Source organism: Stegodyphus dumicola, chromosome 11 (genome assembly GCF_044657685.1).
Source record: "Stegodyphus dumicola isolate Sdum_Otavi_A_Nest chromosome 11, ASM4465768v1".
Taxonomy (NCBI): Eukaryota; Metazoa; Arthropoda; class Arachnida; order Araneae; family Eresidae; genus Stegodyphus; species Stegodyphus dumicola.
Genome location: NC_140778.1, coordinates 117,737,272 through 117,757,662, shown reverse-complemented (window position 1 = coordinate 117,757,662; position 20,391 = coordinate 117,737,272). Strand labels below are relative to the sequence as shown.

The 20,391-nt window shown below is 32.2% G+C and overlaps 1 protein-coding gene across 1 annotated transcript in view; it reads left to right on the top strand.

The window, feature by feature from the left end:
* LOC118201492 (uncharacterized) overlaps nt 1-20,391 on the top strand; it is a 419,621-nt gene that overhangs the window by 102,481 nt on the left and 296,749 nt on the right. Inside the window, exons 5-8 of the mRNA XM_085827141.1 lie at nt 5,084-5,200; nt 9,211-9,318; nt 19,983-20,090; nt 20,216-20,323. Coding sequence (XP_085683267.1) covers nt 5,084-5,200; nt 9,211-9,318; nt 19,983-20,090; nt 20,216-20,323 — 441 coding nt within the window. The remainder of the gene's footprint in view (nt 1-5,083; nt 5,201-9,210; nt 9,319-19,982; nt 20,091-20,215; nt 20,324-20,391) is intronic.

Sequence of the window (20,391 nt, the reverse complement as noted above, 5' to 3'; positions counted from 1 at the left end):
ATGGATTCATACTCGGTCGAATCAGTTTCAAAAACGAACTTGCGAAGTTCGACACAAAGATGGATTTCTGCGGTTCTCTTGTGGAACCTGAAGATGAAGTGTGATTAAGCTGAGATTTCTTACCGCCATATTTTTACCAGTTAACAACCAAATGTTGGGTCAGGAAAGAAAAATCTTGTAAACAAATCATTAAAGAAATTTGGTAAAAATTAGTTTAACGTTTTCATTAACCTTAACATTGATTTTTTTTATTTACTTCATATGGAACCTGAAGATGACGAACGATTGAGCTGCAGTTAATTTTACTACAGATACTTTCATCGAAAAGAACCATTTTTTGGATCAGGAAATAATAAAATTTGGAAAAACAATTTTTTTGTCCCTTTTTCACTCCACCATAGTGCTTGTTGGGACGATTTAATCTGTTTATTTCCATCTTGATCAATGAATACCGCGTATGGCCAAGGGCGTTTGGTAGCACGCATTCGCGCATTTTTTCAGAAAATTGATGCAAATTTGAACAGCACTCTGAATGTCCTGAATAGTTTTCAGAAAACCAATATTTAGTGGAGAGGTAATCAAAAGGTTTTGATATAAGTCAGTAATTTCAACAGGGGGGCTGCGTTTTGGCGCGCTCATTCCAAGATGAGCCAGGAAGGGCCCTTGGTGTGATGACATATCAGTGACTACCAATAATGATATTTGTACACTGATGGTGGTAATGAAAAGCTTTCGTATGTCCTGTATCATATTAATTATATTCGGCCATTATGCCAAACCTTATCGAATTCTTTCTCAAAGTCTAAAAAGATTCTGGTTACAGTCTCTTTTTTTATTGTAACTTCGACAAATTATCTACTACTCTTTTAATTTGCTAAGATGTTGAGTATCCGGTCCTAAATTCAAATTGATGTGCCTTAATTATTTTGTTATCTTGAATAAAATATTTAATCTCATTCCTTATAATGCGTTCGAAAACTTTAGCAATCGCAGGCAGCAAACTGATTGGCCGATAATTACTTGTGAGGGAACCGTCTTCCCCAGGTTTTCTTAATACGAAAATAATTGCGTGTTTCTGGAAAAATATTGTTCCTGACGCAAGCATTAAAAATATTCGTACGATACACTTTTCATGATGTTAATAAGTTCTTTGTATCACTGATTGTAACCTCTTTTGTCTCGCTGATCCTGAGTAGGAAAAGGAAGAAATAGTTGCATTGTCACGTGAGAGATGAGTAGGCATCTGGTTGGTCCATTTTAATCTTAAGCTTCTTTCCAGCATCGGAGCTGAAATTGTCATTTGATTGGGGAAACATTCTGCAATTTTTACATCCACATTTCATGATAATCAAATTGAATTAACCTACATAGAGTATTTATGAATTTTCATTAGTTAGCAGTTGGGCATTAACACGTATTGGAAAGTCCCAAAGAAATTTAAAGTTTCACAGTCTACACTTTTCGCGAAGAAGCGATTATTTGCTTTCTTCAGGTAATCAGCAATGGAGTCCGGTTTGAGGTCGCTGTGCAGTTGATCATTACGCACAATTCGTAGGAATTTTGACTGAAGAATTTCCAGTTTTAGAATATCGCTACCCGTTGCTGCAGCCCAGACAGGGGATGCGTAGGTCAAAATGGGGTAGAAGTATATATTAGTCTTTTCTTTAGGTCCAATCTAGAGTGCTTGCCTATGATGCGTGTATGTGTGATTATGGCAAAGCCTCGAGGGCTATCTGCCTAAGGGGAGGAATACCTTCGTGGAGGACTTTATAAGGGAAACCTTGCCTATGATGCTGAGTATTAAATTCATGACACGAAGAAGGTTACTTCTTACATAGTTTATATGCCCTTTCCATGTGAGTTCGTCATTGAGTACAACGAGAAAGAAAGGAAAGTACCTAAATATAAGATTTATCGATAGTCATTTTGATAATAATACCTGTGGCTAAATATCGGGTGAATGAACTGTTGCATAGGAACTAGAATGACTTTTAGAATTCAACTTGAAAAACCAAATAGCAATTACAATAGTAAACTTTTATTCAAAATGTAATGCTTCAGTTTATATATTTATATTACATATATACATAAATGAATAAATACAATAAACACAATATAAAAAGTAGTTTAAAACTTAATATATATATATATATATATATATATATATATATATATATATATATATATATATAAATACACACTGCTGGCCATTAAAATTGCAACACCAGGAGGAATGATCAGACGAACGTTAAACGCATGGAAGGAAGAAGTTGGGGTATGCAAATGATTAGTATTTCAACGCATTTTAGACAACGCAGGACAGAGAAACAACTTCTGAAGTAATGCATAAAAGAAACGTTGTGTAGTGGATTTCATATTCGGAAAGGGCTTTGTAATGTTGGAGTTTGCTAAGAATATCGTGTTATGCCTCGAATAAGAAGGGAAAACGCTTACCACTAAGTTTCGAAATTCGACAGAGGCAAGATCGTTGCCTATCGAAAGTGTAGATTATCATTCCGTGATGTTGCCTGTCGCACTGGTCGACATCTAACCAATATCATGCGAATATGGAATCAATGGATCGCTGAGGGTCATACTGAAGGGCATGCAGGATCTCAACGCCCTCCCATTACTAACGCCAGACAGGACAGATATATTGTGAGCTCAGCCCTGCAAACCCGTACAACCGCATCAAAAACCATTAGTCAGGAAATGGGCATATTTGCAGCACACCGACGTTTGAAGCAGCGTGGTCTGTCACAGCAGTGACTAATCACAGCAAGGTGACCATTACTTCGGTTTCCCTTGACAATGCAGTATAGAGAGACGGCGAATATAGTGCTCCAAACGACAAAACTGGGTACAGAAGTGGCACAATGTCGCCTTTCCAAACGAGTTCGGTTCTATGTGCAGTATTCTGATGGCCGTATATGTGTCTAAAAGCTCTGAAGACCCCCCCCCCACGTGGCTTGCTTGCTTTTGATATCGACATAGCGGCCCTGCACCTGGTGTGGTATTACACGACACGCACATCTCTAGTTCGGATCGACGGTAATTTGAAAGCAGATGGGTACATTTCTGACATGTTACGTCCAGTGGTTGTGCCCTCTCTTCGAGGCCCCCAAGCGCCATGTTCTAGCAAGATAATGCAAGGCCACATGTTGCGCGTCGTGTTCTGACCTTCTCCGATACATAATGTATTCAATTGCTGCGCTAGCCTGCACGGTCTCCAGATTTATCATCCATTGAAAGCATCTGGTCATGGGCTGCTGAGAGACTGTCCCGCTACCCCTCTTCAGCTAATATGTTTGATGAAGTGTGGCGCAGACTAAAACAGCAGGGAATGAGCTACACTTTTCTGCCAATTAAGTTCAGTTTGCTTCCATGCCTAAGGGGTAAGGGCCGTTTTAGAGGTCAGTGATGGCGGCTATTTCTACTAATTTCGCAACCTGCAAAATGCTTACAAATTGATTATTTTGTCTTCATGCAATACTGTTTAAATGCAATAAATATCATTTTTGTATTCGCTTTTCTTCATAGTGTTGCAATTTTAACGGCCAGGATGCATATATAGAATAAAAGCAAATTTCAGAGAAGTATTGATGTAGGAACACTGAGACGTAAAAACGTAGCAATGGTTTTTTTGGCGTAAGCCATATTGAAGAATAAACTTGGTAGCCCAGTAAGATTATATTCTATTTTTATTTAAATTGGCATTTGTGACTGCAGTCACTTGACGCTCTAACCGTGCTTACGTCTAGAAAGTTTACATTTTTATACTGTTGCGATTGGAAGAGAAAACCGCGAAATTGCGTCTAAGCACCATACAGAGAGAAGCTAAAGGGGCATCAATATAGCAGGCTCTTTCAGTTCTCGGAGCTTAGGTTCCGAAAATAATTAATAGCGTTATGCAAGCTTCGTGGCATAGATTAATGTAGAAATGGCGCAATCTCGATGAGTTATTATGAATTTTAGAATAGAGAGGGAGAATTAAGTGTTTGCCGTTAATTTAAACCATGATTTTGATTTATATATTTTTATCTTATATATATATGTGTGTGTGTGTGTGTGAGTATAAAAAGAAACATAATAATAGGTTAATTTTTTTTTTTAAATTTTAATTCCGTCCTGCTCTATAACTGCAGAATTCAAGTAAAATAAACTTAAAGCATCTAACGTTAAAATTAATTGAAGAATTGCTTTGATTTCAATTTAATTTTAACTTTAGATACTTTACGTTTATATATATCTATATATATATATATATATATGCTAGATATTAGATATGTAAATCAAAATTATAATTTAAATTATCAATTAGCAATAATTCCGAATTGAGAAATACGAGAACCAAAACAATTCTCTTAACAGCACATTTTTCTTCTGCTCTTCAGCGAAGGCAGACTACTGCTCGCTGCTTTCGTCTTACCCCAAAGCTGTCAAAAATATAAATGTTTTGTATCTGGAACGATTACAGTACGAAGTGAATTGCGAGCACGAGTACCAATTGAAATAAAAATGAACATTTAATCTGTCTCCGATGCCATGGCTATTGTTTGTTATGGATCAACATCTCAATATCTACGCAGACAGGAGGACGCTGTAGGAGATCTTTATACATATATTTTAATGTGTTTAATTTCTCGTGTAGCATAATTTTTCACCCTTCAATGACATTGTTTTTTTAAAAAATGTGTTGAACTTTTCTTGGAACCACAGCTCCTGGTAACTTTTAGGCGAGCTTTCTACAATTTCTAATATCCTTAATTTTGCAGCATATTGCGCAAAATAATTATTTAGACCAAATTGGTCTTACTGTATTGTACTAACTATCTTGCTTGTTAATGTTATATATATATATATATATATATATATATATATAATATAGTGTATATATATATATATATATATAATATAGTGTATATATATACATATATAATCATACATAGTAGCGAACATTGCATATATAAATGGATATATGCATAAATATGTTAAAAATTTGACAGTTTCTCTCTTTTCAAATTCAAGTTAAGGAAAAAACCAATATTTTATTAAGATTCATTTAAATATATAAATTCTATAGGTCCTTGTTCACCGGATCCATGTAAAAATGGAGGAACCTGCATTGATATTCCAAATTCCTACAAGTGTGCGTGCCCACCGAAATACACTGGCCAGAACTGCGAAAACAGCAACACAGGTAAAAAAAGATATTAATCTATACGCTACTTAATTTTTGTGAAAGTTTTGAATTTCATTCATTACTTTTCACTCTAAATTGCTTATTATTCTTCAGTAAATCTGTATATATTGATGATATTCTGACTTTTTACTTGCATTCTTTACTTTGTAGTAAAATTAAATTAAAATTAGGATTTCATTAAACATGAAATTTAATACAATTTTCGTTGTAAAGGCATAAGTTTCTATTAGAATTACGTGTATGTTATCTTCTCTATATAATATTCATTATTCTTACTCAAGTAAAAATAATTTTACGTCGGAAGTTTACTACTTCAGTTTATATGTTCTAACATGGTCAATTAAATGGCCAAAAATACATTTTTAAAAGGAGACGCCAAAATACAGTATGAAAAAGAGAATAAACCATGAGAAAATCAACTTAATCACGAAGGACTTGAAGCCATAAGCAACATATCTGACATAATTAACACTTTCTAGGTTTAGAGTTCGATTTTATATGACTAATTGGTGAACCATCACGTAAAGTACGTCAGTAAATCTTGGAATACTTTTCCAAATCTCTGAAATTCATATTTCGCGAAATATTCTAAAGAATAATTTTACACATGTTTTCCTTGTAACAATAAATAAATAAAAATGGCTGAAAGCAGAAAAGGAATTCACTGAAGCTTCAGATCAAGAAAAAAATATTTAGAAATAACTCGACTATAACCAACGAGATAAGATATAGTGATTAAATAAGATAACATAAGAATGGCTGGACAGGAATTTTGCTACTGACGCTATCTATAGACGAAACGAGAACTTGATGAAACGAGAAGAAAAACATAATTTTCTTAAAGGCTGAAGGCAGAGATGGATTGGAATTAGGGTCGTTAACTAGAACATAACTGTTTTTTCGAATGCGAAACGCCTCTAAAAAATCTAGTTCACCAATTAAAGATGTTTTTTAAATAATTTTGGCTGCAGAAAAATTGAAAATGTAATTTTTGGATCAACAATGCTTCTTGTGAGGACTTCTGTGTTTCCTTTTTCCTAACATATGCCTCATGGTTCTTAACGCGGAATTTTAAGGCCTTCTTAGTTTGGCCAATGTAAATTAAACCATGCTGATAAGGAATTCTCTAAATACCCAAGAATTCATCGGTTTGCCTTCCACCACACTTCAAACCATGTCATCCAACTAAATAAAAGTTAGGTCCATTTTATTTCTATGTTTTCCGTGCACTTCAGGTTTGCTCCTCCAGATTGGCTCTTGATTGAGAACTAAATTATTTAAAAGCAGTAGCTATTGACAGGAGATTTTCACCCAACATTATTAATCAAGCAGTTAAAAAATTCTTATCTCATACCAAATGGCACAATCTTGCTTTAGGAGATTATAAGAATTCTGTTGTAATTTCGTTCTTTCCGTCAGTTACGTTTATTCCTCTATCAATAAAATTCCGAATTCCATACCGAAGGTCCCCATTCCGGATATGAATTCCTGGGGTATTTACATAATTCCTTGCGATTGCGGTTTAATTTGTATTGGCCAAACTAACAGAGCTTTAAAATTTCGAGTTAAGGAACATGAGCGTATGTTAGAAAAAAGTAAACAAAGTCTTCTGTTGCCCAGCATTGTTGGTCCGAAAATCACACTTTCAGTTTTTCTGCAACCAAAATTATTCAAAAAGCATCTTCCATTGGTTAATTAGATTTTCTAGAGGCGTTTCTTATTCAAATATTCTTTCTGTTCTAGTTAACGACCCTAATTCCAATCCCTGCTTCCCTTCAACCTTTAAGGAAATTATGTTTTAGTTCTCATTTCATCAATAGATGGCGCCAGTCATTCTTTTCTTATCTTATTTAATTTATCTAATCACTACAGCTCATTTCGTTCATTTGCGCTTTGGAAACTGAGGATAATGGTTCGGTAAATCCATCGAAACTAGTCCTGTGAAAATTTGCAAATATAACGCTGATGTTTGACTTCTAAATGAACAGTTGGATCAATGTTTAACAAATGAAAAATTTCTCACTAAATACTGCACAGTAACGATATGTAAAATACATTCTTCAAAATTAAAAACGAAGCACAAAGAAGGAGTTATCCGAATGGGAAGAAAACTAGTGGGTGAGATGAATATGAATTGAAAATGAAATTCTAACAGTGTCTTAGGAACTGAACAATTTATTCAGGAAATACAGCTCAAACTACAAACAAATTTCAATAATGAATTCTCCCATTCTGGCCCTGATGCAAGATGTTATCCAACTGGGAATTGACACGTAGAGTTTTCGGATAACATCCTGTACGTATAAGACATGCACGTTCAAAATTGGCAAGTTAGATAAGAGGGTAGGAGGTATCTCTGTATGTGATACAGAAAGGGTAGGCGAGGCCAGCATAATGCAGCCAAAACGTGAAATACTGTGGACAGACCGGCCCAAACACGTTGGCCAAGGAAGTGTCCCAGTAGAACTACGTTCGCATCGTTTTTTAATCGTCATCGAATCAGCCAACTCTTAAATAGACTTCACCAACCGGTTTTTCTTCCTCTTCGGCGTCTCGAGTTCTGAGATGAAAGACGAGCCTTTTGGCCTGTTCCTTTCCTGCCGCTACGCTGATATGTGCCTTTTTCTTCCACTGATGCCTGGGAAAAGCCATGCCAATTTTATGAGACTGATTCAACTTGCTGGTGAATCCTAATTAAACTCCAGATTCGTATAAGATTGCTGCTATTATTTTTTCTACTGGCTAGCGAGACAGACACGAAAGATGGCTTCACTAGTATGATCTTGTCACCTACCTCGTGTCTCATCAAATAAGTGTTTGAAAATACGTGTTTCTTAATTCATTTCAAAAATTAAGCCTTCTTCTGCTTTATACTGGTTCTCTGCAAAAGATTTTTCGTGGCTTTGTATTCTCAGAATCCAATTTTTGAACGGATGGACTATGATTAACATTTTCCGATGCAGCAGTAAAGAATATTCGTGATATCACGTGTAGAACCATATTACCTTAAGTCTGGCAAAAATAATGTGAGCTATTCAGCGGTTGAAATTTTATTAATCTGGCAAGTTTCAATTTAAATTTCATTAATACTTATTCAAGTAAACAGTGTTGCTTAGAAATAGGAAAATAAAGAAAAGTTTTTCGCGTGTTCTCGTCATTCAGCAACTGGTTTCTGATTCTGGGTAAGTTCCTAATTAAATGTTTCTTTCCTTAGGTCACACATATCATCACTTATTCATATGTATCAATGGGTTTAGCGGACACAACGTTATCTTAGCTAACCATTTAAGACTTCAAATATTTAACGCATCCTAGTTTATTACAATACTCACACCTTACTTTAACACTAAGAGAAGCAACAGAAATGTGTGTCGTAAGCGAACGTGCATTATCCTGTTTAAAGGTTAGCCTAAACGAAAGGCAACAGAAAGAAGTGCAGAATCTCATCGGCGTACTGCCGTGCTTGTAAGAGTGTCACGGATTAAAAACAAAGAAATCCTGCTGTGAAATGAAATACCCTAAAATATATTTCATGATAATCGACCTGTGTGACTGACAACAATCATGTTATTACCCCACCATAGTCCTGGAAATATATACAGACAAGCCTTCGCTGAACATAGGACTCAATTTCACGCGGGACACATCAATTATTTCTTATATATATCATCTCGATACGCCGTCGCAACGAGCTGAAGAGCCCAAATTAGCAAGACATTTATGTCCAGCTAGTCAAAGCTAGACAATTATTAAGCTGCCAAAACTCAATACTTCGCAAATTTTATCGTAAGCTTCAAACATACGCAATTTCATCCCAATGTTGCAGATTGTTTTATCTTCTTCCCCAAATTACCATTCGTTTTTAAAATAAATGTTGAAAATAAAATAATTTATTACCAGTTCATATTTGATAAAATTTAAAAATAGCATATGAATTATAAATAACAGAAATGAAACATTCATATTCCTGTATCACGAAAGTTTTAAATTGTTTCCACACTTTCCAGATCCCTGTAAACCAAATCCATGTAACCACGATGGAAAATGTACGGTGACCAGCACTGGATATACTTGTTCCTGTAAATCTCCGTACTCGGGAAAGCAATGTGAAGACGGTAATTTTTTTTTAATAAAATTGCATGGTGTTCTGTTGTAATCTATTAGTACAACATGGAAATGTATTTGCGCTTCTTAAGTTTACTTTTAAATCTCTCCAAATAAAATCCCTGCAAATATGGAGGAACCTGTGATATAATTAACAGCAATGTTGCTTGCAAATTCAAACAACCATACTCATGAAATCTTTACGACAATTATCTATTTAAAAATATCATTTTAAACAGATATTAAATCATAGAAAACAGATATTAAATCAAATAAATATGATATTCAAAATATCACGTTTATTCTATCAGTACACTGCGAAATAAAATGGAGGGGGGGCAGTGGGACTTAGGATATGTATTAGATTTATATATAGCACTATTCTAACGTAGGTAGTTAGACACAAAATCGGACTTTTTTCGGAAATAACATACGAATTTTTTTACATATTTCAATTCTACGACTCCAATTATGCCTAAATATGAAATTTTGTCAAATTTGGTGAGAAATTTAGGGAGAAATTCAAGAATTTATATTGGCGCTTTTCTTTAATTTGCGCCAAGAATAGTTCACTTGGCGAACTTTTTAACATACGGCAACCTATTTTCTTTTTCCTTTTTTACATTGTGCGTGAAAGAAAAAAAAGTCGCTACGTTCTTTTTTTCAAATAATGTTCTTTGTATTATATTTTTATATTATTATTTTTTTTTCATTTTCGAATTTCCTTTTAATTGTTTAAGTTCCATGGTTTCTTTCAAATAACTGTTTTAAAAGTTTCTATTTACTCATTCGAACTGCGTAGCTCAAATAAAAGATGCATCGTTTATTATTATTTTTTTCCAATGGTTTTCTTTATACTTTTATTTTAATTTTGTGTGTTGCATTGTCTCTTCAGATAATTGTTTTAAAATTTTCTATTCATTCATTCGAACTGCACATTTTAAATATATTTATTAATATAAATTTTCCAAAATTTGATTTTATTTATTTGAATTGCGTTTCCTTTGGAAGACTGCTTTGTGACCCAGACTACGATTCGTTTGAAAACTGCATATATTAAAAGAGAAAATACAGTAAAGCACATTTTCCATTCAGAAAAGATATATAAATAAGAGAGATATATATCCGAAATTTTAAGATAACTTGCAAACATTGCTTTAAAACAGTTTTATCATTGCGCCCATTGCTTTACACAATTTTATCATCCTATATTTAATTGCTTTAAATGTTATCATATTTTAGTCAAATATTTTTTTTTTTTTTTTTTGAAATCGCAAGAATCAATTATCATAAATTTTTTTTAAAAAAATTAAATAAAAAATGCGATATATTATGCAAAAAATTATTTTTTCTTTTTGATCTTTTTTTTCAGGCATTCTGCAAGTATATTAAAAAGCATCCAACTTTTCGAAACACATTGGTATTTCTGACCTTAATTTTAAATAAATTTATCGCCTTCCATTTCGAAAGGGCCCACAAACGGCTGAGCGGTAATGTCGCTGAACACTGGTAGTTCGCTCCGGGATTTGAATCCCGGCGAACGGCTGGTTGCATGGGCGTTTTCGTTACTTTTCTCTTGTGTAACGTATATACGAGCTGGTTTTCGTGTAGAAAGTTCTTCACGAAGGCATCCCTTCTTAAATGCAGATAGCCCGGCTTTGCCGTAACTTAATAATCCAAATCAATCCATTTCATCAGTATTTAGACAGAGCCTCTATGAGTCTTTACAGGCTAAGTATTTTGAAGGCGTGAGATGAAAGGAAAGACTGGCTTCATCAATAGGAAAAACTTCTTTAAGCTGGTATCTATGTACGTCAGTGGATAATTTCCGGAATCTTTAAATAATTCCACTCAGAAATTGTGGGATGCTCCGTTTATGATACGATATGATGTTCTATGAAGTAAATTAAATTTATACAACCCTATAGTCGAAACCCAGTCGCTCTTCACTTTAATCTGAAATGATATCGCTTTTGTCTTTTCCGTTAGCACAAATTCAATTGCTGCTATTTGCTGGTGTACACGTCCAAGTGTTTTCTCTTTGAACACCCAACTTCCTTGGAGTAGATTCCCCTTTAAATTTTTGCTTCCCCCCAATTTCCTTCTTTCCTTCTACATTTGTTTTCAGTGCTAACATAAGAAAATTAAGATTGTTACAATTAAAATATTATCTATTATTTTCCATAAATTTTGCATTCTTGTCAATTTTTTTTAAATATCAGTTACGTCAAATGTGTTTTAGATGAAGACAGCTTTTCAATTTCAAGACATTTTAACTATAAATAAAGTTTAAAGCGAAGTCCAAAGGATAAATATTTGAATTAAAATATTTTTGTTAAATGAGGAAGAAATAAACCACTCCAGCAGCGCTTATCCTGTACCACCGTGTGACCTGATTGTTATATCGGGTGGAGACAATCTAAATCATACTTTTTAGAGTTTTTAATCCTAATAATTACTATATTAAAGAAGATGTTTCTTATATAATCTACAACACGACAGAAAATTACTACTTAAAACATTCTTTCTAAGAGAATTAATGTAAAAATTTATATTTATGTAATATTTGTTTAAAGCTGGGACATGACACAAAAATTTCAACGTCCTGTTTGCTTAAAAGCACATAAACAATAAACATCAAACAAACTTTTCTCAGTTTTAGACAATTCAATTTAAATGAAGTTAAAGTAAAGTAGCAGACGATAACACGACGAAGGTAAAAATTTACTCTTACAAATATTAAAGTAAAAAAAAAAAAAGAGAGAGAGAGAGAAAAGAATGAAATTAAAAAAAAAAAGTTCAAAATTTAAATAATATCATCTATAATTTAAAAAAATAGCTTTTCATATAGTATTCATAAATATTTATTACGCATAATTGAGGGGGAAAATTTCATATAATTAATTCTGCGTAAAACTTTATTTGAAACTTAAGACCAAAAATAGCTGCGGTAATTCACTGTAAAAAAATGCATAAAGCACATTTGGAGTTATTATCGCTCAGAAAACAGATGCCAAATTTCAAAACGCGAAAATATGTAAACTCATGTATATCTTACAAAATTTTGAATAAAAAAGTCTAATTTTTTGCAGGTATGCTTAGAAATACACCTATATTTAGATGATGATAAAAATTTTATAGGTTATAATTCAAAATGTTTTTCGAAAAATTTTAAAAAATTATTTAAAAATAGAAATTTTAAAAATAAATCATAAAAGATGGGTGAATTTTATTTGGAATGAACCTAAATTTCGAAATATGAAAGGAAAAATACAAAGTTTAATAAAAATGAGATATTAATAAATATATACCAAATTCAATTAACATTGAGGAGCTAAAATTTTTAGAGCTAATTTTTTAAAAACTACTCGTGCAATTTTTACAACACTTGGAAGTCTGGCATAATTTGAGTCGTAGAATCGAAATATGTAAACAATTGATATGTTATTTCAGTGTGTGTGTGATTATGGTAAAGCCTCGAGGGCGATCTGCCTAAGAGGAGGGATGCCTTCGTGGAGGACTTTCTAAGGGAAACTGGCTCGTATACACGTTACACATGGGAAAACCACGAAAACGCCCATGCAGCCAGCCCGTTCGCGGGATTCGAACCTCGGACTGAACTACCAGTGTTCAGCGACTTTACCGCTCGGCCGCTGTTGGGCATATGTTATTTCAGAAAAAGTCCGATTTTGTGTCAAAATACCTATGTTAGATTGATATATAGCATCATTCTAACATAGATATACAAAGCGAATATATACAAAGTCACGGATATATACAAAGCCATATATATAATATCGCTTTGTATATATTCGATACAGCTTTATATAGATTATAATATCTCTTTGTATATATTCGGATAGCGAATATATACAAAGTCGCGCTTTCGAGAGACGAAAAATGCAATTTGAATTTCGTCAATAGGCCCAGTAGAACGGGAGATATAGAAGATATAGAATTGTCCCCTCTCTCTCTCTCTTTTTTTCTTTTTAAATAATAAGTTTTCAATGAGAAATATGTTTAAACTTTGATAATAAGCTCAGTCTAAAGTAAAGAATAAAATATCTCTTAGCGAAGTTTTTATTGTGCTTGACTATTTTAATATTACCAACCTAAAAAGGAACTAAAGGAAAAACTAAAAAGTAAGAAAAATTTCAAGTGTTTTTTAATTAAAAACTTAATAGTTTTAATAATGAAACATAATTATATTTAATCTCAGCCATATTACCTTTAAAATAGCATGTGAGAAACTTCACAATGATATTTTTCATTTTCACATACACATACCAAAGTTAAATAAGTAAATAAATAATAAAATGCAATTTCAGATTTAATAATCGAAATTTATCATCGAGCTAATCAAGCAGAGAGCAGAAAGTTTGCTTTCAACCGAATAAATTAAACAAATAAAGTAGTGATAAAATATACAAACAGACATATTTGAGACATTCAAATTTAGATCTTAATACTCCATTTATTATAATTAAAATTATAAATACATTTTATAGTAATAAAAATCATAAGTCCCTTTTGATTCTGTGCGCATTTATCAGTGTGTGCTTTTATCAGCGTGGGTTTATATCTGTGTGGGCTTTTATCAATGTGGGCTTTTATCAGTGTGCGCTTTTATCAATGTGCGCTTTCGTTGCTGTGTGCATTTGTCGCGTGGGCAATTATCATAGGGGGCTTTTTTGTGGGTTTTTATCGCGTGCGCTTTCGTCCAGTGGGCTTTTGTCTGGGAACCGTAGGTATATATCCACTATGTTACTCGGCTCAGTAATCTCAGTTTCTTTATTTTTATATGTTTATAAATTGTGCATTTTTCGCTTTAAAAATGATTGAATTATATTGTTCTTATCTTCTGGTTAAGGTTTTTATGCCTTTGGTAAATCTGCATGTAATATTTGTGGAGTTATCAACAATTTAAAATGTGTTTAAGTGCAGCTAAGCCTAATGAATTTTGCGATGGCGGACATGTTTGTTTACATTTTACACTTGGCAAAATAGCGAATTTGTTGCCAATCTAGAGAAACTAAGATTGGGAACAACAACGATAACGTCTTCTTTTATTATTGCTAATTAAATAATGTTTAATCCATTCTGGAATTTACTCGAGAAAATAAGTTTTTAAGATTTACTTCGTAATTTTTTAATATAGAAATTTTGAGTTTTTATGTATTTTTGCCTTGTCGGGAAGTAAGAGCTGAATTAATTGAATGAGAAATACTGAATCGTCTGTGAAAAACTGTTTCTTTTTTTTCTAGTGTTTGCTTAATTTCTTTTATACATCGTTTTAGATTTTTTATAGTATTTGAATAGAACATGTGGCAAAGATTAGATAATTCTTTAAATGATATAAATTTATATGCATTCTGAGTTATAATATGAACGAAATATAACGCTGTTAAGTGAACCTAGAGCCACAGTGTCGCTATGGTACACAAATATAGTGTATTTTAAAGAGTGCATTTATTCTATTGTGGTTTATGCTCTATCGATGAAGTAGATTTAATTCGATCCAATAAGTTTAAATGAAATGCAAGAAAAAATACGTATGATTTAATATTCCTTGCAAGGAAGTCATGTGGTGTACACATCAGATTTTTTTATTTTAGAAAATTAGAAGGTCGAGCTGGCATCGTTTTATATATTTTCCAAAGTCATTGTGATTTTATTATGTGCTTGCTGGGTTTCTTTAACTCTAATTGTTAGTGTTTGGTAGTAACATTATGTAGCTTAGTTGTTGCTAGAGCAGAGTAATGAGATTACATCTAGGTCTAGAAGGTTGTTATGGGATGTTCATTTGTAGGTTTACCGAGAAAGACTTGTGATTATAATTTGTGTATGATGAAAGAAACAGTAACTTACGTAGAGAACGGGATCGCCTGAAAAAGCAATAAAGTTAATTCAAATATACCAAGGTATTAAAAATTACGGTGTATGAAAGTTATTAGAAGGGATATGAGAAAAATTCAATAGAATAACTGAACCCGTAGCGACGGTTATTTAAATAATTCAATAAATCAAAATCTTAAGATATAAAAATAGATGAAAAAATACACATCAAGCCTATGGAACACTAAAACTGTGCTGAATAGTAACCTTCTAGAGGTACTTAAAGCATGACATGACTTGGTCATTAATCAAAGCTCAGAGGAAGAAAGGAGAACATTAGTTGGAAATAAGTTAGTTAATTAATTTCCTTTGTTTTATTAGAAGTTAGTAATAGAGTACCAAGATTTTTCACAGAGGGATGGAGTAGAAATTGTTTGAGGCATTTAGGCTTATTGGTTGGGGAGAAAGGGAGAGAATAATATTGATTGGTTTAATTAGCTATGCTAATAATTGGGTGAGGGTTGAGAAAATCGTTATTGAGAAGAGAAAAGGATTAAGATTAAATCTACGTTGGTTTCAGGAACTTGCTGTAAAAAGGGGCGCAGTTATAGAAGAAATAACAATTAATTAGCGTTTTAATTAGTTGAGGTGGAATTTTAGGGAGTATGTCAAAGAGAAGAGGGATGTGAGAGAACTAAGGCTATATTTAAATTAGGATGTTGATCCAATTTGAAAGGCAGCTATAAGAGAAATAAAAATCGAATTAAAGTCGATTAGAAGAGGAAGAAATTAACGGTGGGTGGTAAGGACAAGATAAAAGCGTTAGAAAAAACGGAATGTAGAGTGGTAATTAAACGAGAAGAATTAAAGCCATAGAGTGAATAAAACTAGAGATATAGCAGAAAATAAAAAAGGAAGGGGTCAATATCTAGGAAACAAATAAGTTACTGAATGGTTATTACATGAGTAAGAAATATTTGTTTTCAAGCCTGTACTATGAGTCCTTACTCGAAGACAATTAAGGGTATTGGTTGGAAGGTAAATACTATTGAATTGGGGGACTGAGGCCTGCCGTGTATTAGATTTTGGAGGTTTTACGAGCAAAGGAAAAAATTAGGGGTATGTAAAGCTTTATTAAATGGGTTTCTGAAGCTGTGGTTCCGACATGGAGGTTTTTGCTTTATCAAACTGGACAGAAATTTCATTTCCTTTATGATAACGGAACAGAAAGATTTCTAGACACATATGAAAATACTTGGGACTTAAACAGTGTATGAAATGTATGACCGGAAAACTAGTGTTAAGGAAACATTAGCATTTCTATGAAATACAGTCAAAAGTCGTTAATTCGGACACCCATAATCCGGAATGATCTATAATCCGGACCTCAAAGCTACAAACTTTCTGCGTATGCGTCGCGTTGACGCATGCGCGTAAGACCTTTACGGCTGCGAACATGCTTGTGCGCCTGCAAAAAATACGTTTACGAGTGCGCGTTTAATGTATAACGGACGGTATAAGCTAAGCTGAAATTATCTAATTATCTATTTCAGTCAATGTTGCAGATTATGTTGTTCCTTAATCTTCGAATTGGATCCGGCTTATTATTTTTTGCAGATTGTTAGAGCAATTTTATAAAAGTAAGCTTGAACTTTCGATTATGTCAAATAGAATTTCTGATATATATTTATTAATATGTAAAGGATCTACAAAGCGAAAGTATGTTTCCAAGTTCATTAAGCAAAAAAGCAATTTCTGCAGAAAAATGGATAAAGGCATATCCTTTGTTTATCTAAACTTTAACGTTTGTTTATCTTTAACGCCGCGGCGCGCAATGAATTGGAAGTTGATCTGTCAGCACTATCCTTATCTTCAGGGCAGATTTTTTTTATTTTATTTGGCTTATAATTCCTTACTAAATGTAGTATTTCCTCTCGATGTACTCCGTCTTTGATATGATTTAAATCAAATTCCTCGTCATTATAATTCGCTTCCGATAACGAAGAAAGTGACAGAGGTTATTGAAAACGAAAAAATATCGATTGACAAATTAGTCGGTAGACGCAGCAATTATAGGACATGAACAGCGGAACTTTGTAACTGAACAAGAAATTATGTCTGTTTATAGAATTAAAGAGAATGTATTAGCACATAAAAAACGAAGCAACTTAAACAACTTACATTGAAAGAAATGTTTAATAAAGTAAACAAATAAATATTAAGCTTTTTTTTGTAAATTTTGATACCATTTAGATCATAATTGTTCTTTATTTCTTAAATTACGGTTTCATATTTTTAATTTTATAATTTCTGCATGCCATCTTACCAGATTTAAACTGATGATCTATAATCCGGAAAAATCGATAATCCGGAATCGCCGAAGTACCGACGAGTCCGGATTAACGACTTTTGACTGTATTGTAATTCATAACTATGTGGTACTTATCTATGAAATATTAAGAAACACTAATTTTTTTAACTGATTGCAAATTGCAGTTTTATTACTTTTCGTTTGGTATCTATTCTTTCAAACACTGTGTAATTCGCGTTTTTTAAATATTGCCGTTATGTATGTTTATTAGATTATCTCAATAAATGAATGTTGGAAATTGGGTTTTGTTTTTTATTAAATTTAAGTATATTCCATTTCTCCGCTTACTTTTTATGTGCTTGAGATAACAAAGAAATTCATAATAAATAGACACAAAAAATTTCATCGTGTGCTATTTAACGTACTTAGCTTACTATCGTATACTATATTATTTAAATTACTTCTGCACAGTAACAAAAGGAAAGTTATTGATTTTAAAATGAGCATGAAATAATCATTGTAATCTACCACTATTCTAAAATGTAGAAACTAAAAATAAGTTATTACATTAACATATGATCGAAAGAAATGGTGTTAAGAAACATCAGTATTACTAGTAAATACTGGAATCCATAATTATTGCACTTTTAATTCCTTACTATTTAAAAAACACAAATAATTTTTTATTAATTGGAAATTTTAGTTCTGTTACCTTCCTTCTGCTATTTATACTTTCAAACACTACTAGTTCATGTTTTTCTAAATAGTTGTTTGTTAGGTTATTATTTCATTTTAGATATGAATATGGGAAGTTATTAGATTTAGGTATATTTTTATCACATTTATTAATATCTTGGAGAGAAGTTAATGGTTATATTTTTTACTGTGAAACGCGAATAAATTTATACTTCATTTCAGGTAAATACGCTTATGTTTCCTTAAGAACAGCTTCCTAATTTATCATGACAGGGGCAATTTTCAATGTCTCTGAGATTTAACAGAAATAAGTGTGACAATGCTGTTATAAAAAACGCTCTTTTTTACTCACATATATATCTTTACTTTTATTTATGTCTAATTGAGTTTTATTTACTTAAAACCTACTATTAATGTTATATATTTATAATAACCACCTTCATAATTACTCTCACTTAAAGGGGAAAATGATGAAATTTTAAATAATCGTAACTTAGAATTTAAGTTGTTTCAAAAATATAGTTGAAAGTACTGAAAATAATTAAGCTATTATTAATTAATCGTAACTTAGAATTTAAGTTGTTTAAAAAATATAGTTGAAAGTACTGAAAATAATTAAGCTATTATTAATTATGCATATTTTGTCTAAAGAGAAATTTAAAAACTATAGTTTAAAGTACTGAAAATAATTAAGGCTATTATTAATTAAGCATATTTAGTCTAAAGAGAAAAACTGTTTTATCTTCTGGTTTTCAGGAAATGATAAAATATTTCAACTTTAGAAAAATACAAGGAATGTAAAATTTAAAAAAGAAGAAAAATATATTAAATATTAAGCTCATTTTTCTGCATAAAGCAATACGTGACATAATAACGACATTTTCACAACTGTTGCAAAAAGGTGGAATTTTGCGAACATTTAGGCGTCGTTAAGACGTCGTGATACGATGCTTTCACAACCAAAATATCACCTGCGAAAGACGCAATAACGAAGTCTATGCGACAAAAACCTCATCTGCAAAAACGTAATAAAGACGTCTTTGCAACGGTTGCAAAACAGTGGAGTTTTGCAGACATCTGGACGTCTTAAAGACGACATGTTGCAACGATTTTGCAGCACGACTGGCGACCAGTTTGCAATGTCGTGAGCATTTTGCTGTGCTACTTGGGAAAGAACCACCAAAAAGTGGAAATAGAGAAAAACTGAATATTTGGAAAATAACATATAAATACAATCCTCGTAACGGATCTACCAAGAGGAAAAGCAATGAATACTTACATATAATGTCTGTTTTTACTATTTGTTTGAGAAGTAAATATCAAAAATTTTTCTGAAAAATTAATTGTATACTTAAATATTAAAATCACTTTGAAAACGAAATTGCGTCTCTTAACTCCAAATCTGTCGGCTTTAATGCGTAACAGTTAAAAAATAACAATAAACTAAAATTTAATTTAGAGAAAAAAGTGTAAAACACTATTATTAAACAGAGATAATATGAATAAACGAAAATATTAAATTAGAGTAAGAAGTATAATATATTATTATTAAATAAAAATAACGTAAAATTTTCTTGAACATTGTTAAAATAAAATAAAATAAAATAAAATAAATGAAAAGAAGAAAGGATGATTACACTGCAAAATTAATTTTTCTGGGAACTTTATAATTATGCGTTAAACTGGATATGTAAAAATTCTTGTAATAATCTTAATCGGATATGTATTGGATATTTGAGCTTGATGTTTTCGAACATGAACATTAATACATATTAAATTTGTTAGAACAGTTTTTTTCTTTTTTTTTTTTCTTTTTTTTTTTTTTTTTCCTAGATCCGTGCAGCTCAAAGCCTTGTCAAAACAATGGTACTTGTAAAGTAGAAAAGGGAACCTACCAATGTGAATGCAAATCTGGATATTCTGGGAAAAACTGCGAAAGTGGTAATAATAATTTTAGTAACGTAAATCTGATATGTACTGTATATATAAAGTTCACGTTTTCGGACATGTACTAACATTTACACATATTACATTTTGTTAGAGCAGCTTGTTCTTTTTTCTCCTAGATCTGTGCAGCTCAAAGCCTTGTCAAAACAATGGTACTTGTAAAGTAGAAAAGGGAAACTACAAATGTGAATGCAAATCTGGATATTCTGGGAAACACTGCGAAAATGGTAATAATAATTGTAATAACATAAATCGGATACGTACTGGGTATATAAGGTTGAAGTTTTCGGACATG